The sequence below is a fragment of the Vanessa tameamea genome, chromosome 4 (assembly GCF_037043105.1).
Source record: "Vanessa tameamea isolate UH-Manoa-2023 chromosome 4, ilVanTame1 primary haplotype, whole genome shotgun sequence".
Taxonomy (NCBI): domain Eukaryota; kingdom Metazoa; phylum Arthropoda; class Insecta; order Lepidoptera; family Nymphalidae; genus Vanessa; species Vanessa tameamea.
In genome coordinates this window covers 3,493,159-3,516,111 of record NC_087312.1, presented here as the reverse complement: position 1 = coordinate 3,516,111, position 22,953 = coordinate 3,493,159, and the positions used below count along the sequence as shown (strand labels likewise).

General features: G+C 33.9%; 1 protein-coding gene across 3 annotated transcripts in view; it reads left to right on the top strand.

The window, feature by feature from the left end:
- Positions 1–22,953, top strand: part of LOC113394400 (leucine-rich repeat and calponin homology domain-containing protein) — a 59,932-nt gene that overhangs the window by 30,419 nt on the left and 6,560 nt on the right. The window contains exons 3-11 of one of the 3 annotated variants that reach the window (XM_026631703.2): positions 12,740–12,972; positions 14,973–15,109; positions 16,407–16,662; positions 16,991–17,129; positions 18,002–18,076; positions 19,024–19,699; positions 20,056–20,193; positions 20,717–20,794; positions 21,179–22,362. In XM_026631703.2, coding sequence (XP_026487488.2) covers positions 12,740–12,972; positions 14,973–15,109; positions 16,407–16,662; positions 16,991–17,129; positions 18,002–18,076; positions 19,024–19,699; positions 20,056–20,193; positions 20,717–20,794; positions 21,179–21,841 — 2,395 coding nt within the window. In that variant the 3' untranslated portion in view covers positions 21,842–22,362. Of the gene's footprint in view, positions 1–12,739; positions 12,973–14,972; positions 15,110–16,406; positions 16,663–16,990; positions 17,130–18,001; positions 18,077–19,023; positions 19,700–20,055; positions 20,194–20,716; positions 20,795–21,178; positions 22,363–22,953 lie in introns of those variants that run through there. The other 2 variants (XM_026631706.2, XM_026631705.2) reach the window with 2 other exon arrangements.

The window sequence follows — 22,953 nt, the reverse complement described above, 5'->3', positions numbered from 1 at the left end:
ATAATAGTTATACACAACAGTATCGTCTGTTCTGAATTTAATGGCAACATCGTTTATCAAGGGATGCTTTATACTATCTGTTTATCCGATGGCTGTATTTTAAATCATTCGGTAGTAAGCTATTAGTAGGTACTAATAGAAACCATTCCAAATATATCACATAATTAAGTGTTACTTTTGTAGTAATTATTTATTCAATTTAAAAATCATAGCAGTGAAAATTAACCGTTAACTAAAATTAACGTTATAATAATTATATAACGAAAGTTAGTCCAATTATTCTTTGATTTATTGCCTATACGATCTTATTATATAACTTCTGTAATACAAAGTATAACCCGTTACTGAATATTAATTCCACGCAATATATTTGACCGTGAACTTACCGTCGAATAGAGACGTAAGTGTTCATTGAAGCGGAGCACTTTTTGCCTTTGTAATATAATACTATTTTTTATTACGGACTACACCTCGAGAAATATAATACTCGGAAATATTTAAAGATTAGATGAAATCGTGAACCTAAGCTCGCGTAGATCGCGTTTTTATATCCGAGCTAAACTATATTGTATGCTTAATTTGTATGATTGTTAAACAATTATATATATCCTGCGTGTAGTGATTTAAGAGTGTATATATATGCATAATGACACATTGAAGCAGCATGGAGTAAATTTCAAGGATTGGAACAGGGGACGAGATTTATTGTCTAGTAATGGAAAATTATATTATAACATATGTTTAACAATCAAATTCAAAATAAAATATTCTTTATTAAAGTAGGCTCATAGAAGCGCTTTTGAATCGCCATGTTACATCGTTGAATTAAATTAAAGCTACCATCGATTCGGAAAGTATATTCTACCGAGAAGAACGGGCAAGAAACTCAGATGTTACTATTATCCACCATTTTAATTACAGAGTATGTCAATAAAGATTTTTTTTTTGTTTCTTCATGCCTAGAAGTCAATACATATTAATCCCACGCTTTTTTAAATCTTTAATATAATCTTGTATTGAGTAATATACCTTATTTATAAATGTTTTTTTTTATATATGAGTTTTTAATTATTTTAATAGGACAAGCTATATTTCTATTATTTTTCATTATACACGTGATTACTTGAATTTATTACGTAATTATAAAACTAGGTCGCTTTTGAATTATACAATGTTTAACGTTAAATATTCGACCACACCTCCGTCTCGTCTGTCGCATGTGAAGTGATAATATATCAAACTAAATGGACAGTCTTCGATGTTCTGCGTTAATGCAATAACGTCCTCCTTTCGCTGTTACCACATCAATAATTTATAGAAAGTGTCATTATATATGTAGGTATTGTTAGTTATTGCCTTCAGCTCAAACCGCATTAAATTGCAGACATACCTCAGTATCTAGGCAAAGATTTCTCGTATTATTATTATTTACTTATTTATTTATTTACATGATTAAAACGTTTGGATCAAAAACAATTTAAACAACATAATTAAAAAAGTATTTAAAATGATTTGTGGAGTTTCCTAGTCGTAACTTTTTTTTATACGATTTATGTGTCTCTGGTTTGAGCCATAAAGCCGAAATTGCTATATAAGCCAATGATGTTGTTTTATCGTTAAAACCGTCACTGCCACCTTTATTCCTGTAACAAAAAGAGTGCATTGTGATAGTGGACCGTTTTGTAGGTCGGTATAAAGATCAGTGGGCGGGGTGAACGACCGAGATGTCACGGTCCCATGTTATATGTGGAATGAATGGTGTGAGTTAACATAGCCTTGATGTGAATTTCTTTTAGCACGTTCCTTGTTTAAAAATATTTTTTAGAAAGGTTTATCGGATTTTAGTACAAAATGTTTTTGATAAATAAATAAACGACTGTTGTACAACAGTATTGTTGAATAAATAAATATCTAAATTTTGAATGTATGTACAGTATTTATTGTCCAATATGAATGTTATTGTACTCGTGCGTAATGACAAAATAAAAGTATACGTATATAAATATGCGTATTTATGTCATAGTATCTGGACGGTAATACATGATAGACACGGTTAATAGACAATAATAATAGCTTTTTTTTTTAAAAATAAGTACTTTTTAAAAATAGACCATTAAAATGTTTATAATTTAAATAATGCTGTGATTTGCCGGCGTTTCAATTAAATATACATGTCTGTCTATATGTTAACGTAATCTGTGTGATATATTATGTGAATACATGCTTAGAGTCTACCAGATTGAGTGACGTTTACGGGGACTCAGCTTCATAACCGGGACTTTTTAGCGTAAAGTTGTATATTAGTAAACGTCTTTAAGGGGCAGGCTATTTAAGCTAAAAAAAAAAAATATTGACACTAATGTAATTATACACAGTTCCCACTTTTTTTTAATGTTAACTAGCTACGCTCCGCAGTTTTGACTGCGTTCAATTTGAATTATATATTCCTATCAAAACTAATATTATTAATGCGAACGTGCGTTTGTTACGCTTTTTACGTCTGAACTACTAAACCGATCATGACATACGTGTTGTCAGGGGTACAGAAGAGACCCCCATTCCTCTTCACACTCGGGGCTAGTTTTTTTAAAGCCATGCCAAGCGTAAATATTTCAGTTTAAATAAATCCAATAACTTGTGACAGGCCCGACCCGACAAATAAACCCAAGACAAAGTATTATACAGCCTTATGATCTAACCACTATACTTACTTGGAAGTTATATATAATATGGATATGTTATGTAGCATACGTAACAATTAAATTGGAAAAGGTACGATGACTGTATAGTAAAATGTATGTATATTATAAGGAGGATTGTTTGGTTTATTATTTAATCTTCGTTTTATTCGTGTCACGCTGATAATAATTTACTGTCAGATATTTGTGTCACCAAAATATAGTAAGTTACTCATTATTATTGACCGTATATTAAGAGTTATGTAATAGATATACATATTTTCTTAATATTCCAGAAAAAGCATGCTTGGGTCCATTTAGTAGACAAACACAAATAAATATTTCCGAGGCTTAATAACTCCAAGCGACTCTCGCAAAAATAAATTATTTTTGGAGGAAACCTCTGTGTCTAATGTATATTTTCTCTAGCCTTAAATTTTCGTTTTGGGGAGAGTGCTGTACCCCTCAATCTTCAACGTCTCGGAACATAAGTAAATACCTACATGTATACGTTTTTGGTTTTGATAAAACTGTCGCGCTGAAAAGGCGAACTTTATTAAAACTGTCTTATTTAACTTGTATTTGTATTCGTTAGTTTATTTATTTATTTATTTAGACGATTTTATTGGACTATTTTTTATTAACGAAAGCTTAATTATATCCGCTTTCTGGTATCCTATGGAGTCGGTTCATTTCCAATGGCAGTGAATTTTTATAACCATGGTAATCGAGACTTGATTCTACACTAGGATCTTCAGACAAAGAAACTCCTCTACAGCCAAGATTGACTGACTCGAAATTATGTAATTATTTTTTTTCAGCTTCTTTTTTCAACTAATGTCGCTGGCCTGGCTTATTGAATTACTGTAAATTGTTCTATATCATACCGAGTAGGTGTTATATTAAATACATAAGAAACCGTTCTATTTGTCCAATATGCAATAACAGTTTGTACAAAAGAAAATATTTACGTGCTCTAGCGATTATTGGAGATCGTATAGATCTGAGATGGTCTATACAATGAGTAAAACGAAACGAAACGAAAGATCTATACAATGAGTAAAACGAAATCATTACGGTGTAGAAATTCCAGGACTGCTTTGTTTTAAATCTAAGGGGAATATTAATGAATATTTGTACCTATAGACATTGAATTGAGGCGATATAATTGGTTGAAATATTGTGTAAATAATCTATAAACATCATGGATTCGCGAAAAAATGACGTTTTGAATATAAGCGTTATCAAGTTCAATATCAAGTACTTGCCTATCGGATCTCTGAAAGTAGAATTGAAGTGGACATCACTAGTTATATATAAATATAGATAATATAATCAAGATCACATGTTTATGTTTGAAGTGCATCATATAATCGCGTGGAATATGTATATCAAAGGATTCTTTTACCTTTACTCAATTCTTTACTTCGATTGGAATATGTATCGGTTACACTTGCGTGAAATTGAAATCACGTTTTCTGAATCGTTTCGTTTATCGTTACGTTGTAAGTGTATATTATATTTAAAATGACACAGAGCGAATCGATTCAGCCCAGTCCGAAGTAGTCAGTGGGAGCCCGTTATTCCGAGAAGAAAAACAATGTACCATTAGTAAACGTCAACATACTTTTGTAGAATTGTCTTGCTTACATTCGGTTTTCAATGTCCACTTTTCTATACTACAATAATAGTATAATTAATTTTTTTAATATAATTAAATACTTAATTATTAAATATTTTCTCGTTTTAATTAATTGTGAAACGAGTTAATAACAAAACAAGAAATTATATACGTAATAATAGTTGAAGTTATTTAAAAAACTTGTCGAAATGTTTATGATAAACATTTTGGATTTGTTTGTGATTCATGTTGTCACCACGTGTCAATTTCTTGCTCTAATTAGGTTTCATATAGACCATAAACATATAATATACTTCTTCTTGGGTATTTGAATATTGAACTTATTTTGTAATGAGAACACAGGATAGAAAATATAACTAAAAAAAGAAAAAAATGTGTTTAAGTAACTACTGGTACTGGTATTAGGTGCCATCTAAACTGACCTTTCGGCCTACCTAGTACTTAAGTTATTACGTCATTGTTATATGCCAAGCAGATGAAAGACGTGAGTAATGGATAGTAATATAATTTTCAAGATTTTTCATTAACAAAAAACCTTCTTGCCATTGTGGATTTTTTTTTTTTTAATAATTTATGCCAACGGTTTCAATAATTCAATGCCAATATGCGAAAACCGAATGTTATCTTCAATCTAAATAAGTAATAAATAAATATATCCGAGGATAACACGGTTAAGGTCCAACAAGTAACCGAAACACAGCCGTGAAACCTCTATCCGTAACTCATGCGGTACGCATTGTCGTAAACGCATTATCCATGACGGCATAACAAAGAATATATCGAAATTAGAACGCGTGCCAAAACTATTGTAATTATACTTGCGTAATCGACAAATTGGACAGAGCCTGTAAGTTTCGGCAGTTTTTTTTTTTTTGGTATTTCTAAAATTATTAATGCGAAACTTTTGTTTGGATTTTTGTTATTCGATCACGATTTAAAAGCTGGACGGATTTTAACAAAACTTGGCATAGAAGTCGACTTTCGCGTTGAGTATTATCAATGTAGTATTAAAAAAATAAACTATAATTCATTGAAACGTTATACCATCAAACTTTGTCCATGCATCTTTACTAATAATATATAGCCGAAGAGTTTGTTTGTTTGTGTGATTGTAATATCAGGAATTACTTGACCGATTTCAATAAAATTTCAGTGTTAGATAGCCCATTTATCGAGGAAGACTTTAGGATATACACCATCGCACTACGACCAAAAAAAACAGCGGAGCATCGTGAAAAAAACGGGGGAAAATTATGTCTTTTGAGAGTTTCCGTTGCTTGCGCTGCATAAACGGTTAAAAACTCGCAAAAGTCGGTACGAGCTAGTAAGTTATAACCGTACTATTTACTTGGTGGTTTGTGCTTTGGGCTTTGCCCGTCTTCGTAAGTACCACCCACTCATCAGATATTCTACCGCCAAACAGCAGTACCTACTAGGTATTGTTGTGTTCCGGTTTGAAGGGTGAATGAGCCAGTGTATCTTCAGGCACAAGGGACATCTTCGTTCCCCAGGTTGGTGGCGCATTAGTGATGTAAGGAATTGTTAATATTTCATACAGCACAATTGTCTATGCTCGTCTGGCTACCTATAACATAAAATAAGAAACACATGGTTGTGAAAATTAGCCCTCTGAGGCGTTTTTGCGTGTAAAAAAGAAATAATCGTGAATCTACTATTTAAGTAATTGGACCGTGCAATACCTATATATTAACATTCCTAGCCTAAACCACTCGTATCGGAAAGTTTAGCCTTAAAAGCTATTCCACCACTCGTGAAAAACTTATTTCTTATGTTATTAAGGTAAATATATGTCCGTACTATAATTAAAATATAAATATATTAAAATATAAACTTCACATTATAAATAGAGCCGTGATGGTAGCGTAGTTAAAACATATATCATAACAGAAAGTTACGGGTTTTAATCAAACAAGTGCTATTGAGATTTCAAGCTTGCAAGACGTCTTTCTAAGGGAAAAGGAGGCCATGCAATCTTATTATTTTCTTTACTACAGTGCGAATACCAGAACCGACGAACAAATCATAACCGGGTGATTTTGTTATATATGTATATATAATTTTTCTAAACGCCTAAAGATTGTAATAATTTCCTTTCAATGTGACTTTATTAAATTAAGAATATGTCATTTATGTATATTGTTTTAGGTTGTTTTTTGTTTATTCGAGCCGAGATGGCCCAGTGGTTAGAACGCGTGCATCTTAACCGATGATTTCGGGTTCAAACCCAGGCAGGCACCACTGAATTTTTATTTTCTTTATTTGTGTTTATAATTCATCTCGTGCTCGGCGGTGAAGGAAAACATCGTGAGGAAACCTGCATGTGTCTAATTTCAACGAAATACTGCCACATGTGTATTCCACCAGCCCGCGTTGGAGCAGTGTGGTGGAATATGCTCCAAACCTTCTCCTCAAAGGGAGAGGAGGCCTTTAGCCCAGCAGTGGGAAATACAGGCTGCTAATGTTTGTTTATTTTATAGTTTTTGCCAAAAATTTAATAGTGATAGTAAATGGTAACATAGGAAAGTTAACATGATTAACAATTAGAAGAAAATATACATATAACACGCATTTTGAAAGTAACAAATACCATTTTGCATAATGTTCTGTAATATTTCTTATACTTACTTTTTTTTTAAAGAAAGTACAATGAATTTCCTTTTATAATGTAGCGACTCATTGTTGTATAATCGCCCATTATAATATATAAGATGTAAGAAAATTAATAGTTTAATCATTAAATTTAAGAAATTAGTTGTTCCCGTGTCTCGCGTCGCGTTTTTGGGGGTGGTCGTCACTGTTAGGCATAAAATAGATGTAGATAAACGTTTGATTCATGCCAATTTCTTCAAATGTATTTATATATTTATAAATTAACATAGATAACGCGGTTTAGGTGATGATGAAGCACGCTAGTTCTATTCATCAAAACATGTGATTCGATCCCTATTAGCACCGTTTCACGTGTGATGGCACCCCTCGAACTAAACTTGGAATAATCGATAATAACATCGACCTTGATCCGTCCGAGCGTAACGCTGGAATAATTGGCAAAGGGGGACACGATCTACGTACAATAGATAATAAATATTTTTATAACCATTTTTGAGACTTGAAAATTTAACATATAATTGAATATTTTAATTAAATTTATTTATCTTTGACTTTGAAAAATCGCATGTTTAATTTTAATGATTATTTGATGATGTAATTAATATTGACTGCCTTGCTGGTCTTATAATTAATTAGTGGTATAAACTGCTTTTTGGTCTAATAGCTCGTTTATGATGTCACAGTTCACGAGATTCAAATCATAGATCTGTTCAATAAAAAGCAATTTTCCGTCAAGTCATTGTCAGTAACATCTCGGAGTTTGAAAGATGCCATTGTTTATAGGGTATGGATCAGCATATAAAGCTGATAATACGCTTGAACTTTTCGGTCGTGTCGAATTGCCGTCTTATCGGAGTAGGGTATTGAGAGAATAGACTGTGCATCTGTTTTCGTGCAATTTAATATCTCTGCCGCCGTTGGGAAAATCGGGCGGAAGGACATCACGCTTCTTCACTCGCCATTTGGAAGTTATGGTACACAGTAATGGTACTCATTTATAGTACCTCAAATTTATATACAAATTTGCTGTATGTATGTGTGTCTTTATATTTACATGTGTTTGTAAATGTTCGTTGATGAAATCGACTCCCAAGTATCGGATTATAAATCAAGAGCGAATGTAAAGTCCCGGTAGTGCGAAACCGAGATTTTGTATTCGATTTTGTTACTTCACTTTTATGTTCCGTGCGCTCCATCTGCCTTTTGTTTTATATTTATAATATGAGTCTTAGACTATTCAAAAACGTATCTAAACTAATCATTACGGTATTCCATAGGTACCTACCTATAGCAATGACACTAGTTTTATGTAAACATCTGTCATAAATTAACCATTAAAATTAATGCAATTAAACGAATACAAACACACAGTCACGGCCTCTCAATTAAAACATCAAATGGTAATTTATTTACTAGGGGTTGTTTACACTACGGGGTGCCGCCCCTGGTACTTGTCTTGCGGCGAAATCTCGCTTACCCAGACGTGGGGTCATATTTATCCATAGATACAGCATGCACTAGAATAATGTAGTTACTATGAAATGTATAGACTATTTCAAGGCATCAAATAAAAATAAAAATCTATTAATTTGTCAAAGAATAAAATGGTATATAATTTTTTTTTTCTATCTTTAGTTAAAAGTATCTAACTTATAAAAGTTGTTTAGATTAAAGACTGGTCTGCATTTATATTTATACAAAAAAACCTTATTGTCTTCTAAAACAAATAGGCTTCGCTCGCGGTTCGTTGTCAGTTGATTGTAACCGATGTGTTAATTGTAGATATGTGTGTGTAATTCTGATGCATATTTATGTAAAGTTTCATTAAAATCCAGTCAGTAGTTTTTGCGTGAAAGGGTAACAAACATACAATCGCCTTTATAATATTAGTAAGGATGTACCTAACATACCAAACAAATGTTGGGTTTAAACTTGTAACGGATATAATCATTGCCGAGTAATATTTATAGCAGGGTTCGCGGATATATATCAATTGATTTTTTCCTATCTTCTGAACAACACTTATAGATCTATGCTTAAGGCCTGACTCTGAATGATTACTTTTTTATGATTAGTCGATTACAAATTAATATTAAAATAAAATTAGTTGATTTATCTCACAAACCAATTAAGATATAATAATAATAAAAGATATTTGTTTTTTAAGTGTTCATTAAAAATTTCTTTCTCAAATAGATAGACACTAATTCCTTTGTTACTTTTTTTTTTCAATAAAAAATGTGGTATTTCGACACTTGTATTATTTTACAAATACCTTTCACATTTTTAAGTGTCTACAGAATGAAATTCGCTTCGTTTTCTTAGCCTGGATATAAATCAAATATATATCGGATATATATAAAAAAATCGGATTTTTTATATTTATTATAAAAATCGCATTGTTTCGAACCCTGATTTATAGTGATTAATTAAATACTAGTTAAATGAGATACATGTTTCATGATGATGTATAATGACCAGGTGTATTATACTTAATTATATTATGTCGGTATGTTGACGTGTTTAACGCTTTTTGCAATCATGGGTTCCGGTCTGCTGATCCACAACTGTTACTTATCTTAGTATCTCTTATTATCAGCTATGGGATCCAGCATCGCTAGATTATTTAGTTAAATCCATGAGAAAAGTTTTTAATATTATATTTATGTTAATGTCGGAAATACTTATGAATAAATGTGTTTAATTTTTATTATGTGTTGTAATTAATCTCGTTCTCTGTGATAACGGAAAACGTTGAAATGAAACCTACATGATCCAAACCTCCTTAATAGAAACTTAAGAGAAGGTCTTGCTGTTTTTTTTTTACTTTAGTGTTATCCAATGTAGTCGCACATTCCAATAATTTAACCATTTTAACCGTTTAGTGTACCAGCTAGTAACTGTACTTGTACTTCAGAGTAATACAGGTTTTAAAACCCTATTGCATATTGAGGACCAGTATTATATAACGAGATAGGAAACAAAATGTGATTGTAAATTGCATAATGATTAACGGATAGCTACGATCGTATTTCTCGAGAGTTTACATTGATTTTGTGACATTTCAGTTAAAAAAGCATGATCGAAATAAACGAATAAGTAGTTTTAACTGATAATGATAAATAGATGACGATTTAAACAATTGAATGAAATGAATAGTAAATAAAACTACAGTACAATGTTATTATGTCCATTGTTTCATTGTGAGAAGCTATTTAAAAAAAAAAAGCGATGACGTAACAGTTCAATATCAATGGCCGATGATCTGATACTATTAAAAACGAATACAAAGATCATCGAAACTTGTCTGGTTTCTCGCATGTAGAAAGCGTATTTACATTGCAATCACCCATACCGTTCGTCTTCAGAATCTGGTGAAACTCCATTGTTAGCCTTTTACGGTTCTTGATAACGGCCGTTGATTGGTCGGTACGGCGAGAAATATTGTTATGGCCTCAAGATTGGATCAATTTCCAAATTCAGTAATGATAATAAGATGTCAGGGACTTGTTAAAATTAAGTTGGTAAAGTAAGTTACATCTGTTTGAAAATACATAAGTAGTTAGGTACATATATTATGTGGTTGTGGAATAAAGTTCTAAAAACCTCCTAAAATGGTTACCTACTTCAAATATTAAGTATATTATTATTTTTGACTGGCTTAGTCACAAACATAAAACATTTATATCATAAATACACTTACTTATTAGTTTACTTCAACAATGATCGTCATCAAAAATACGCGTAAACATTACTGATGAATTTCTCCGCCCATTGACAAGAAATACTTCGGTTGTTTTTGGATTTTAGACAGACAGATGCGGGGGCGACTTTCTTTGTAATACGTAGTAAAAGTACAATGAAGGTTCTACAATAACAAGATTACGTTAATGTTATCGTCTAAGTATTACCAATCCAAGTATAAATACCTTGTATAATAAAATACTTTTATGAATACTGTTTTACCTTCTACTGATAGCGCTTTAAAATTGATTGTGCACAGGTTCCAAGTGTTACAAGATTTTCTTGGCTTCTGGTATCAATTTCTTTCAATACATCGTCCATCGACCCCGTCTATTATTAATCCCGGCCTACCTTAGTTGAATCCAGTTTCAAAGCACGTCTAGGCGTCTAGACGAGGTATGGGTCTTCGAGAAAAAAAATACCACCTCGTGTATAAGTGCGTAACAAGTCTCGTTAAGATTTACAGAAATTCTAGAATGTTATTTAATTATATGTCGGTATTTGATACAATCAAACTCTGTGACAGGTTTGTCACCTAATCCGTATTGTGGTCGTTTTGTATTCACTGGATTGGAAGCTGTAATGAATCTCGTCTCTTGAAATTGCCTTGAAACATATTTGGCTTAAAAGACAATAAAATATTTACCAAGTTGTATCATCGTATAAAGGAATAATTTTTTCTGCTCCAGTTAAATGCCAATTAGATAAACACGCCGGTCGGACAATAAATGTGAAAGCATTTTTATGTTTTTTTAATGTTAAAACAGCGGAAGTACATTTTTTTGCGGTACGTTAAGCAGTCTTCGTATAGAATGGACGTACCGCGATAATGATAGCAACTACTAGATAACAACTAAGATCTCAACCGAAGATCCTGAGGTCACGTTTTAACCCTATGACGTAATTTGTTTATTAGTAATTATAAATTGACGTAATTACAAAAACCGGAAAAAAACTAAAAAAAATTTAACTTCGCTTCATGTATTTTAAAGATCTCATTTACCTAGTAATTTTGTCATAGAAATAGTCAAAATAAGATAGATGTCCCGAATGCTCGCGCCGAAAATTTCGATCTATATAGTGAAGCGATGATCTAGAGCAGATTTTATCAGGGATTATATAGTTTAGGGAGAATAGCACACACAAAACATTAAGAAAAAGGTGTCAGTGCGCGAAGTTTTTAATCTCAAGACTACAATAAAAGGATCACCGACAGTTTTTGAAATGAAAAGCAAATCTGATTTAAAACTCATAGTTCGCCTGTTGCGTTTTTAATTGCCAATTAATCGAAGCAGTTCGGACTATTAAGATTAAAGTAAAATTAGTTAATCTTAAATTGAAAACGTTTAACGTATATGAAAGGTCCCTAAAGCGTCAATATTTACACGATCTGTTTTAGCAGCAGCGACCGAACTATTAGGTTAGGCGAGGAACGATTTATGCTCGAAGATGTGTTATTACACGCAAGCGTACGGTAAAGTAGGTTCTTTGATTAAAAATAGTTTGCTTGGATTGATCGGTGCGTTTACATATGTTTTCGGCACGTTTACAAAACAAAACGTAACAACGTAGACTTTATAAGAACAAATTTCATCTAAAATAAGGTTACATATTTTAAATTTATATAGTGATATAGTGTTAAGGTATGTACGTACATGTCTTTACAGTATACGCGTACACATGATTGCTGCATGATGCCTATATACCTATAGATGATTAATAATAATTATAATTATATAGCTATACCATACATATAGTTATATAATACGGTACGAGTATTTACATAGGTGTGTAATTTAATGTATTTAATAGAGTAACTATTTAATGCCTTGCCTGTTTCTTCTCTGTATCATCAACATTCCGAACCGATGGTAACTTCGCTACTTGTAATTAAAATATTAGAATGTCGAATCAAAAATCTTTGTAAAGAGTGCTGGCATTTAAATTTTATTTATATTTAAGATATTGTATTATGTATAGTAATATTTGAATTTTTGTTTAACGTTGTTTGTTCAATGTTTAAAGTATATTTGTTTGTCCACAGTTCAAACCAGCTAACAGAATTGCCCCGTGAGGTATGTATGATGCCGTTACAAGTTCTTCTTCTACCGGACAATCTCCTGACGAGTCTACCCAAGGAGATCGGCAAGATGACATCTTTAGCGGAATTGGATGCGTCAAACAATAGGCTTACACAAGTTCCAATGAACCTCGGAGACTGTGCTGGTCTTCGATGTTTAAACTTGAGTAATAACCAGCTCGGGTTGCTGCCATTACGTGAGTTCTTTATTATTTTCATACACAAGTATAGATCTGTTCATACACGAGAGCGCGTCTCTCCACGATAAATTCGGTGTGCATTAAGTACGAGTGACGTTTGTGTTTACATTATGTTTTAGTATGTGACTATACCAAATATAGAAAAAAATATATATTAGATTATATCTGTTAATAGCACGCCAATAATTTCAAGTGGAGGGGCGCGCCTTTGTGGCTGAACAGGACTGTTATTCAATCACTATATATTTTATATATATGAATTGTATAAAAGGATTGTTATGTAATGATAACTACAATAGTATTCGGTAAATTTGAGGAAAACGTAATATTAATATGTATGTTTTGAACTTTTTTTCTACTCATCTTTCTAATTTCTACTACCAAGCAAAAGCAATCGGTTTCTTTTCGGCAACAAGTTAACCGGTTTGCTGTCCTTGCCTGTTAATGTATAGATAACAAAATTTTTATTTAAAAAATAAAATAATAATTTTATAATAAATTCAGTCTTAGAAAAATTCCGCCTATTCGTACGACACGCGTTTACTGTTGAAAAGCAATTTCTTTCCAGAGGCGAATGTCCAATAAAAAAATGTAGCAGACAATATCTATAAATACCTATACATTATATAAAATAATATCTAATAAATATATATATTTTTACATACAATAATAACAAATATTTATAAATTAATTTAAAATATTCGATGATTATCGGCTGAAATTTGTATATAAAATGATAGCCTAAATACCTTCGTCTATGCAGGTATTATATAGGCATTAGTCGTATCTAGCATTGCTAATGCATTGCAAACCATGAGATGAGAGTTGTAATGCCCCCAGTGCCCGTCATTACTGTGAAATCTAATGTATTTACGACATTATACATTTACGAAACATTTTGATTGTTACTGGCAAACGTTTAAATAACTCATGAATTAAGGATACATATTAATTTAGTAGTATCAAGAAATGATTAGTTATGAATGCGGGATATTATATATCGTTTTGCCTTAAGATCAAATCTTCGTGAAATTAGTAAAATATGTCTTATCTATCTATCTTAGTTTTTATAATAATTAAAACATTTTTAATTCATATAAGATCTTATAGACGAGATGGTTCAGTGATTATATATAGATATACATTTTCGTTATATGTAAAATGTTAAAAATCGATTCATACAAATATATTTTCTAATATGTATTATTTATATTAATTATTATTATAATGAATGTCGCATATAACCTTCTAACATTACACGGTCGTATTGTACGGTTAGATTCTTACAATAGGATTACTGTATATCGTTACTATAATGAGTTTAATGGAGTGCTAAGTTTCTTGTCAACTCTTCTTGGTAGGATCAACATTCCGAACCGGTAGCTTTGCCTCGAACTATCATAAAAGTGTAATGAATCTAATATACTTAAAAGCGATCGCATATGAAAAGTTTCAATAAAGTTTAATTACAATTAATTAAATAACTACGAACAGAAAATAAAAATAACTTTTTAATAATATCATAACCTCGGTTGTAAATTAGTTTTCGGTTAACATGTTTTATGAATGATAAAATTATTTTTGATTAGTCATAACAATATCAGACGTCAGTTTTTCTTGGAATCCAGTGTTTCCATGTAGTTTATTAAGGGGGAATTTATGTATGCATATTATCCGTCCACGTTTACCCCCAGTTTCTGATACGTTGGTCAAAGTCACATTGACTAATTTGGTTTTAATTTCAACGTTCATTGGCCGTTCAATTTGTCATCGGCTGTTATCGACCAATGATCATTCAGGTTTACCCAAAGATTTTAATATGACTGATTATGAATTCGAAACTAGAGGATATCGTTAACTAACAATTCAAAAGTTCGTATAAAAGCTTATGTACGTTATATTTAATCCCGAGAAAAAAAATACCATTTACATCAAATACCATCAAATTTCCTCGATAATAAAGTTGTTAAATTAATCAATTATTATTATATTTTCAGAGATCACATACCTCCGACTCGAGCACTTAGATGTGAGCTGTAATTGTATATCTTCGCTTCCATTAGAGCTCCGCAATATGAGCACGATAATCACATTGAATCTAGACAACAATCCTCTCGTATCCCCTCCTACTACCGTGAGTATCGATTACTAGTACCTAATTATAGTTAAAATGTTTAATATTCTCATTTTATTAGCTTCCAATTATATCTCCTAAGTTCGCAATTTGTCGGTTTCATGAGTGGTTTGTACAACTGATATCTAAATGTGAACTATTAGAAAGCCGATTTGTTCGTTGGTGTTTTTAAAATATAAAAAGAATTGCATTATTATAATATCGTTCGAAAACTTGGAACGATGTTTAACTTTTATGTTATGAGCAATTAAAATAAAACGTGATGGTAATTTATCGATCTTCTGTCCGATTTCGGCCGTAAGAGCGTAAGCAACTGCGCGGGATACATTATGATGGTCAAATATGTGCGTAAACACAAGCGTATCTTTTTTCTTACTTTCGTAATCCGATGAGACAGCAAGTCCGACGCGACCGGATGGAGTTAAGGCAAGGAGCCAACGGTTTTAACCATTTAAGCACCGTATGATAATTAAATTAAAAAATATAAAATTCAAGACTCCGGGCTGTTTCTTAAAAAGAAAGCCTTGTTATTGGCCTGAAATTTGTGGCCAACAAGTCAAGTCGTTATCTTATTATATGAAAAAGAGCAGGTGGAGTTGCGTCAGGCGTGTGTTTACGGTCCTTCATAACTATCTCGTTATCACCAAGTGAAAGGCTAAAGCAAATATTGACTCATTCATCGACCGGGCAGATTCCCGTTATATCTACACTTTCTAAGATATTTATAAATCCTTGTAATTAAAATATATGAAATAAAAGTTGATAATAAGGTTATTATTATTATTATTACAGAAACAATAGAAAGTTATAAAAAATGTTGTCAATTATATTTCTTAAAATTTCATACAAAGATTTTGTATGCTCTAGCTAGTTTAAAAATATTGTAATTTGGAGTTTATATGTTGCGAAATGTTATTATTGAACGATAGTTTATGTTTATGAATTAATAGTAAATACTGTTTAATTTATTTTGTATGTAAAATTATTTAATTCGTGTATTCCGTTTATTATGGTTTTCTTACAAGCCATCATAATAATAATAAAAATAAAGTAAAATATTACTATTTGTCGCCCGCGGCTTTGTCCGTTTTAGATGTTGGTTGTAAGGCGTTACGTATAAAGCAGAATGCATATACCCTTCCCTGGGGTTCAAGCTCATACCAAATGTCATCAAATCTATTCAGTGGTTTGCGTTTGAAAGCGTCACAGACAGACAGACAGAGAGACATAGTTACTTGCGCACTTGTCATATTAGTCATCATATCATTTATAAATATTCGTTTTTATATCTTAATAGATTTGCATGCGCGGGCGCGTGCACATATTCAAATATCTCGAGAATATGGCAATAAAGGATTCCTTGCCGGCACATAGAAGAGTGGACGAAACCAGACGGACGGCGAAGCACACATCATACATCAGCTCACCCAACAGCGGAACACATCAGATCACGTCGGGTAACGCGACCATCGACTGCTTGAGGCACAAGCCGAGACACGTCGTAGACAGCGGGTACTGCACCGATGGTGTGGAGAAGAGGTGGTCGAACGATGGTAAGTCTTGTGATGATTGATGGTATATCGATTGTTTCCCAACTGTTTAACGGTTGCCTCTGAAAATATATATTGGATAAAAAATCTATTATACATTTAAGCCAGTCGTATTTGATTGGGTAAATTAATTAAGATTATCCTGGATATACTTTTGTTACTATCAGACAAAAAATACTTTCTGCAGGATTTACTAAAAATCTTCAGATTTTTTAACGAAGTATCAACACTTTTAGCATAATTTATTTGTGCTATTGAAATTTCTAAGAGTGTTCACTTTGAAAATCGGACTGGTAAGAAAGGTTTTCTTAAATATACTCTGTACGTGCAGCGTGTGGCGAGGCAGGCGGCGGGTCGGGCCGCTCCACTCCCAGCACGCCCTCCACGCTGTCGCCCGGCGCCGCACTGTCGCGGGCGCAGTCCCTGTCCAGCGAAACTCCCCTCGCCCCCCTCACGCCTATACTCACAGGGTACGTACTAATTATTATACCGGGTGTTGTAGTATATGGAATACTATAAAAGTTTGATCTTTGCAATATTAGATTATATAAGGATTTTCTTTTGTGATATAGATTCTCACATGTTTATAATTTTTAGACGAGGGTTCGAAACGATCAGGGATTACGTAGTTTGAACGTTACAAAGTCCTATTTAATTTTGTCTTCGAATATATTCAAAGCTATTTACTTTATATCGTACTCAATTCGACAAGTCTAAAAGGTCATCTGAATTAATAATGAACGGACGATGTTCTGTTCATTTTCATGAAGAAATATTAGTAACAAAGCTGTCTGAGTTACTAAATGACGCTCTTGTGCAAATACTTTATGAATCAATTTCAATTATATTTACTTTATTTATTGTAAATTTTTGGTACCTGCAGTAAAATTAAATTAAATCCAAGAGTCAATATAATACCTACTCGCCCACAAATATTTTCTGTTTGTTTGTTTAATAAAAATAAACACAAGTTTTTAATACTATATTACATTTTAAAAGACAAGTTATCGCTTTTTAAATATAATTCATTATAAGTGTATTGAAATATTTTGTTAAATGATGATAATATATGTGATTAATTTAATAGATTTTTTGCAATGATTTCATCTTGAAAGTGAACAGTATGTTATGATTTTGGGACTTCCGTAACGCTTGTTTTGGACACTTGACACTAATAGATTTCTTCTAGTATATATCTAGTTGCTTATATAAATTTTTCATTTTTTTTTTTATCTATCACGTCGGCCGATACAGAGGTAAACAACAGTTTTGGCTCGTCCTCACATCATCACCCCTCATACTCCGTCCCCTTTTATATTAACCCCGGTGTTGTCCCTTTCAGCCTCCGTATATCACCCGAAGGGAACATTTCAAATGGCGAGGATAAGAGTAAATTAGCTCATCAGCAAACATACAGGTACATCATACACATTCACGGACATACGGCACTATATGTTTATATGTTTATTGTGACGTCAACTGGCTACGTCGCATGTATTTGCTTTTTTTTGTAATGTATCATAATGGATGTAAAATGCACTGAAATGTTTGTTACTTTGTATATTCGGTGGTAGGGCTTTGTGCTAGTCCGGCTCGGAGGTACCACCGATTCGTCACATATTAATACTAAGTGTTGATGATTCCGGCTTAAAGTGGGAGTGAGCCAGTACAACTGCTGGCACAAGGGACATCAAATCTTAGTTCCAAGTGTTGATAAAGATCTATTACTCACAAAGGTGCGCCCCTCCACTCAAAACTATCGGCTTACATTAGTGACTCTCGTGCCTACAAGATTATGTTTTAGTGTGCATGAGGTGACTAATGTAAGAATTATTTTTGTTACGTGGGGGGAGGGGACTTCTTGAATAAATAGATCTATAATGCATAGGCGATGTAAGGAATAGTTTTTATTACTTACGGTGCCAATGTCTATGTGTGATGGTGACCATACCATCAGGTGGCTCGTTTACTAGTCTGCCTACCCATTTACTGTTTATAATGATGATAACAATTTAATGGTGCACTTTATATACATTTGACCATGTGAATGTGATCAAAGCTCTGTGTATGCTTCCAGTTGTAAATGCCGACTTAACCGACACTTGCGTGGATTGAATGGGGTTGTAATTGAAATCGCTCTTTTAACCTTCACATATTTGACAAGGGGTCTTTACGAATCTATGGGAGGCTTTTAACCGTACTAATACCGCTATTATGTCAGCTTTGTAAAATGCTTCTACTAAAATTTTGCACGAGCTTCAGTACACCGCCAGTAAAAAGTTAACATTGTATAGAAAAAAATTAAACCACGCAAGTACTTCGTTATTTTCTTTAAACTAATAAAAATAATTTCGTAAATTTCAGACAATACAAAGAAGCACTAAGACAGCAGCGTCAGCAGGACGTGTATCGGCCGCGCTGCGACCAACCCTCCCCCTCTCCCGAACTGGACTCCAACTCGCACTCCCTCAACCAGAGCCCCGTGCACTTCCAGAAGTCCCCCCACTCGCCTATCAATGGATACAGTAACATATCTCCCTATAACCGATCTTTATCCTCGAATTCGACAACCTCACCCAACACGTCCATTGTCTCACCCAACTCCCCCGTCCTGCATTCGACACCCCGAAGGTTTCAAGCACAGAACGGCAATCAGGAAAAGATGGAGGAGACGAAACGACCCGTCCAAAAAGTCGTTCCGTCGCGAAACGTCAACAAAATGTACGCGTCAGTCAACGGCAACGTCGACTACACGCGACTGAACGGCTCGGACACGTATTCGAAACCGACTTCCCCGAGCAAGTCTCCGACGAACACGATAGGGTACACGAACAGTCTAAAGTCGAACATACCGAGGACGGTGAATGGCGACGCGAAGTTGTTAACGACGACGGTTTCATACTTGAAAGGAGCGGGAGCGAAGCCGGCGGCCAAGATCGCCTGGAATAAGGACACGCCTTCGGACAAGCTCAGCTTCACCATGAAGAGGGAGTTCGATAAGCAGAAGGAGGAGTCGGAGCTGTTGCAGCAGTTGAGGACGGTAATTACATTTGTCAGATAAAATGTTGCGTTTAGTAAAATTTTCAGGTCGAATTTATTTGCAAGAGTTATTACTGAACTTTCTGATAAAAAAGAGTACTTGTCATGTATTTTTTTCTGTATTATTTGTTTTTATATTTTTATTTAATATGATAATATTCTGCACCATACAAAGTAATTTATCATCATACGTCTAAATCGATTAGTTATATACTTGTATACAGTATCTAAAGTATTTTTTATATATAAACGCGACACTGTTCGGTCAATTTTTATAGAAATTTTACTCTATACTAGTATTTAAATAAAATAGTACTCTTACGCGTCAATGAATACGGAACCATAACCACGGCCCAGATAATCGAGAGCCGGCTGAAGATGTCTCTGCCGGAGCAGCTGCCGGCGGTGCTGGCGGACGGCGTGGTGCTGTGCCACCTCGCCAACCACGTGCGGCCGCGCTCCGTCGCCTCCGTGCACGTGCCCTCGCCTGCGCAGGTATACACACACACACACACACACACACACACACACACACACACACTGTATTCGGTAACTTTACTTTTAATACAGCTCTGTAAAATGGCGATTCACAGGTGCTTGTTGCTTGCTTGAATAAAGTATATTTTAATTTTGCTGTACAAAAATAAATACAATAAATTAAATGCGGAACGATTGTTTGTTCTCTTATAGTAAAACTTATAAGGTAAACAACAAAAAAATTAATAAATATTTTTCTATAAAGAAATTAAAATAGATTTCTTATTTTTTCGATTAATTATCATTTGTTATTATTTTATTATCACGTTTAACATTAATTATGTAAGATATCATATAATCTTATAACAGGTCCTTGTCTGCGCCCACGCTGCACACTTGAACTGTCCTTATGTAGTACACACTTTATCAAGAAGTCGATTCGCTCTACTATGATCTTGTTTCCTGAAATAGTGATGTAATTGATATTCGGTGTTTAATAAAAAAGTAAATATGTGCTAATTTTTATGGTTATTTTTTTCAGCCAAAACTAACAATGGCAAGGTGTAGAAGAAACGTGGACAACTTCCTGGAGGCGTGTCGGAAAATAGGAGTCGAAGAGGTATGTTAAATTTTATATACATATACATATATATGTATATATATAATTACACATCTATATGATATTTAAGTATTTTTTTATTATTTACTAAAATCGATTGCTCGTAGTTACATATTCTCTCAATTTTTTGTTTTTTTTTAAATATATTTAATATTAAAACTGAATGCTTTTAAATCTCTCGTATCAATAACCCTAGATTTTTACATATGAATCAGTGGTAACTTACGATTTATTCAGTACGTCGCTTGGCTCTGCGTACGCCATGTTTTATACTACGGCACGAGTCGCGCGCACCCGTAAACCGGTTCCGTTTCGATCGCCGCGCCACTACCGGTCTCGGAGCGATGTATTGTTTGACTAAGTGAGGGGTGGCGTGTGTTCCAGGAGGACGTGTGCGCGCCCGCAGACGTTCTGTGCTCGGCCGGCGAGCGCGCCGCGCACACGGCCGCCCTGGCGCGCACCGTGCGGGCGCTCTTGGCACACGCCACCGCCGCCCCACCGCCCCCCGCCCCGCACTCCCCCAGCCCCGAATACGACTCCATCGAAGTGAACTACGACCGTCCCCGGCACAGGTACGCCGAGGACAGGTACATCAGCAACTTCAACTACAACGATCAGGACTACACCTTCGACGAGTCGGAGGAGCACCAGCTCGGCTTCGACGGCGGCGCCGACTCGCCCCCGAGCGTCCAGTACTCGCCGGTGTACGCCGAGGAGACGAGGGTCCGGGGTCCGTACTACCAGAAGAATAGGATCCAATTCGTGACTCCGTTCTGCAAGGGCGATGGTGTGTTCAGGAGCGATCATTTCGAAATATATGACACTGATGAGGTCGATTTTCCGATCGATTTGACCGAGGGGGCGATCGACGCGGATAGATACGACAGGGGGAAGATGAATCTTGACATACGAGGCAATTACGAATCCAATACGACAGTAGTCGAAACCGAAACGGCGAGAGACAGAGAGAATAGAATTTTCTATACTTGTCTATGCCTTGGAAGTTTTATCGTGTCTACGATTGCGCTTATTCTGTATCCTCTGTGAACATACGCGGTAACTTCTTACCTAAATATTCACCACTGCCTTTCATATTTGATCTGATACATGATAAGAATAAGACCCTTTGTATACAGATACTTTTTGCAGCTATATACTGATTATCAAACTCGCGACAATACCGATTCACTTGAAGTGACTTGGTTGCAGACGAATGTGGAATAAACACGCATTATATTAAGTCAATGGCGACCGACTTCACACGGCATGAAATAAGGATTGTCGTCCAGAAGCATCGCATAAAAATTTAATACAAGAAGACTTCGTGTGTAACGCGACTGTATCGCTGCAAAACGAAGCCCTGTCGTATAATTAAGGCCGTAGAAATGAATAGTTGTTATTAATTGTAATGAAATACACCGTTATTTCCAGTTAGTGCACACAATGCCTTATAATTGTATAATGTAACAGTAAAACTGTGATCGAAATTTAATTGAGGCTGCTGTTTTTGATGGGATGCGGCACTTTATATATTTCTATTTAAAAATATGCACAAAATATAAATCCAAATAAATTAACTTCTATAATTACTACTTCAGTGTTGTAGCGAAAAATAAAATTAATATTAAAAATAATATATATTTTGAAGTTACCCAAACAACAGTCTATGTCAGTCTGTATGAGAAGGTAATCCTTATCTTGATTCAGTTGAAAATGATGGAATTGAATAGCAAAATTCGTTTATTGCTGTCTATTTTTAATACCAATTTTTGAATATATACTTCCATAAATGATAGACAAAGTGCCGCTTTCCTTATCTCTGTTAAGACTGATGAAAGGAAATTGAAAGTATTGAACCATTTAAGGAATTGTACACGTTGATAAGATAAATTCAGCTGTTCTATGGTACGAGTCGTTTTCGTAGACAAGTTTAGAGGAGTATGTTAAGATGGACCAAATATGGTGTGATTTACAAAATTTTAATATGAGCCAATGTTCTTACAATGAAAAGATGCGTTCCAGTAATTATTATGATGTTCTGTGTGTATATTTTTTTTTTATTATTTAAAGTTAAAAATAATTATAATTATTGTTTGTCTTATGTTGAATAATTTACTTTCTCCTAAATTAGATGGGTAGCATTTTAAAGAGACTATATA